Here is a 2933-nt window from a genome sequence, read left to right on the forward strand (position 1 = left end):
CTTAAATCAACTCAGCTGTCCTTTCCTAGTGCACTGTCTTACAAAGAACAGTGGCTGTAAACCACACCATGGACACCTTGAGTAAGGAGGCTAACACCCTGTAGGATGGTCACTTCCTTCTGTCATGGCTGCCTTTCTATCTGCTGCTTTGAGAATTGCTTTTGTGGATTTACGAGTACCATAACAGGAAGGAAATGTCTCCTAGGAATCTATCCCCAGCTTCCTGACTGAACATGGTGGTGCACACCTGTGATCCTAGCATCTGAGTGACTGAGGCAGGAAAGATTTGCAAATTCCAGACCAGTTTGTACTACATAGTAACTTCCAGGCCAGCCTGGGCTACAAAGTAAGGACTATCAAAAGAAATCAAACAAGGGAAATAAACAGTCTAACAAACAAAGAAGCCATAAACTTCTTAAACAGAGAGGGAACTGATGGTTGCGGAGAGCCCAGCATAAATTAAACCTACAGCTTTAAAAAATTTCCCTCTATTCCTGATCCTTGGGCAAGCATCACTCCACCCTCTGAGTATTATGAGATGAACAGGATGCTTCCAGGGATATCATAGGACAAAGTTCCTGTATAGCATGTCTGATTCTCCTCCACGATTCAAATTGTCTTAAAACCAGGATAGGATGGTTTCTCGCCTTTTGGCCTTGTTAATCCCTGCTGTTACCAGGTCTATGGCTCTCTTGGGCTTGGAGCCCTTGGCTCCTTCTACTCTGTGTCTGAGGAATCACTGAGCAGCCTATGCTTTCTCGACCCTCTTTGAATTCCTGGAATGCTAGGAATTACAGACCCTTGGGTCTCACTTATCTGCCTCACTCCTGAGAACTTTGGCATTGTCTATTCCTCCAACTTTTGCACTCAGTGCAAAATTTTAAAGGCTTCTAAACTGTGCCCACCTTTGTAGTCAGATCTGCCCAAATATCCCTTAGATATCAGTACAAATAGCAGCTTCCCGCTTGATATTTTACGGGACCTTTGCAACATTCTGCCAGCGACACAACAGATGGAAGGAGGTATTACCCTTTCACTCTTTCGCTCTCCCCCTCCCAATAAACCTCTTGCACTAACTGTTGGATATTTGCTTAGTGGCATACCTTGGCAAGGTCCGTGAAAGGTATTCACTTCACACTAGAACCCTAGCCACCTCTTTCAGCTGCAACAAATCTACTTTCTCACTCACTGGCAGCTTCTCAATACGGTCTCTGGCAGGGCTACCCATCTCTGACCATGCTGCTGGACGTGAGGCTTCATTTCTCAAGCACAGTCCTCTCCTCGTCTTCTGACTTTTTTTGAAGTCCTGGTACCAAGTTACTGTGTCTCTTTCTGGCTCAGAGCACTTGGCCCCAGTTCTTGTGTGAGGACACATGGAACAGCCTGTACTTGCTTAACCTGATCCTCTCTGAATTCCTGGGATGCTCTGTAAACCACTTTGACCTCAAACTCAGAGATCCTCCTGCCTCTGCCTCCTGAGTACTTGGATTAAAGGCCTGTGCCACCACTGCCCAGCTTGGCATCCTTTCTTTTGAAGGAATGAAATAAACATGAAGGTGGGTAAACTGAGGGAGGGGGATCTAGGAGGAGTTGGGAAAGAAGAAAAACATGATCAAAATATATTGAATAAAAAAATTTTAACTATCCTACCTCAAACTTGTACAGCAAACAGTAGCATCAGAGCTGAGTAGAGCTGTTCAGAATGATCACGGACATGCAGCCCGCCATCTTCACCAACAGGCAGGGCGTGTCGCTTTTCTTGCTTGTGGCTCTCTATTACTACGTGGCTGTCAACAATTCCAAGAAGCAGGAATGAAAGTAGCGTTTTCTCCATCCCAGGCTTCCAGGACATAGTCTGAGGCAAGATGGAGAGTGTGAGGGGCCTTCACACTTCACTTCATCCCTCCTACCCATCATAGCATACAAAGCAACGACATCTGGATTTTTCCAAACAACTTTTATTTCCTCAAGTCTTCCTTAGCCCTATAAAACAAGAAGCTGTCACTGAATAGGGCCCAGTATAGGGGCTGCTTTCTTTTCTATTCCCTCCCCCAATATAAAAATATAGATATATATTTTTGTGGTAAAAAAAAAATTAACTAAAAGAGGAAAATGACCCAAAAAATAAGACCTAGAGATATAGCTCATTGCTCAGCAGTAGCCAATTTGCCTAGCATGTGTAAGGCTCTGTGTTCAAGCTCTAGTACTAGAAAAGTTTTTAATTAAAAATAGAAAATAAGAAAAGGGATACAGGGCTGGAGAGATGGCTCAGTGGTTAAGGGCATTGCCTGCTCCTCCAAAGATCCTGAGTTCAATTCCCGGCAACCACATGGTGGCTCACAACCATCTGTAATGAGGTCTGGTGCCCTCTTCTGGCCTGCAGACACACACACAGACAGAATATTGTATATATAATAAATAAATAAATAAATAGAAAAGGGATACAATGAAAAGTATCCCTTCTAATTTAATCTCCCATTTCCTTTGTTCCTACTTACCCACTCACACAAAGTTAACCAGTTTCTGTAGACCTCAAGTACAAATAATTATGTTTAAGAGAAGCTATAATCCCCCAAATATACAACATTCAATCAACATACACTTTAGCAAACACTCCCTATTCACTTAAGGGTATATAAAACATTTCCTCATTCATAACTTAATGGGTGCTTTGATAAACATTTGAGTTTTGCTATTAAAAAACAATGCTGTAGTGAATGACTTGGTATACATGTTTTGCAAATATATACAAACACTGGCATTTCTCTGATACATTTTTGGAACTATTGGGTTACAACCTATTTGCAGTCAAAATTTCAAACTGCTTTCACTGCCTTCATTAAACATACCAAATTATACTATTATACCTAACAGATTTTCTCTCAGAGCCCTGATGACAATACTTTTCAAACGTTTTGTCATTAAAAATCACT

The 2933-nt window shown here is 42.1% G+C and overlaps 1 protein-coding gene across 1 annotated transcript; it reads left to right on the forward strand.

Annotated features, from left to right (window-relative positions):
- Nucleotides 1-1702: 1702 nt before the first annotated feature.
- Nucleotides 1703-1816, forward strand: LOC121444283 (dolichyl-diphosphooligosaccharide--protein glycosyltransferase subunit 4-like). The gene has a single exon (XM_041646108.1). The coding sequence runs from the start codon at nt 1703-1705 to the stop codon at nt 1814-1816; it is 114 nt and encodes a 37-aa protein (XP_041502042.1).
- The last annotated feature ends 1117 nt before the right edge of the window (nt 1817-2933 follow it).

The sequence above is a fragment of the Microtus oregoni genome, unplaced genomic scaffold (genome assembly GCF_018167655.1).
Source record: "Microtus oregoni isolate MIOR12 unplaced genomic scaffold, Mior012 000119F_ref0000445, whole genome shotgun sequence".
Lineage (NCBI taxonomy): Eukaryota > Metazoa > Chordata > Mammalia > Rodentia > Cricetidae > Microtus > Microtus oregoni.

Coding starts and splice junctions, on each gene's coding strand:
- LOC121444283 (XM_041646108.1), top strand. CDS start 1,703: ATGATCACGGACATGCAGCCCGCCATCTTCACCAACAGGCAGGGCGTG.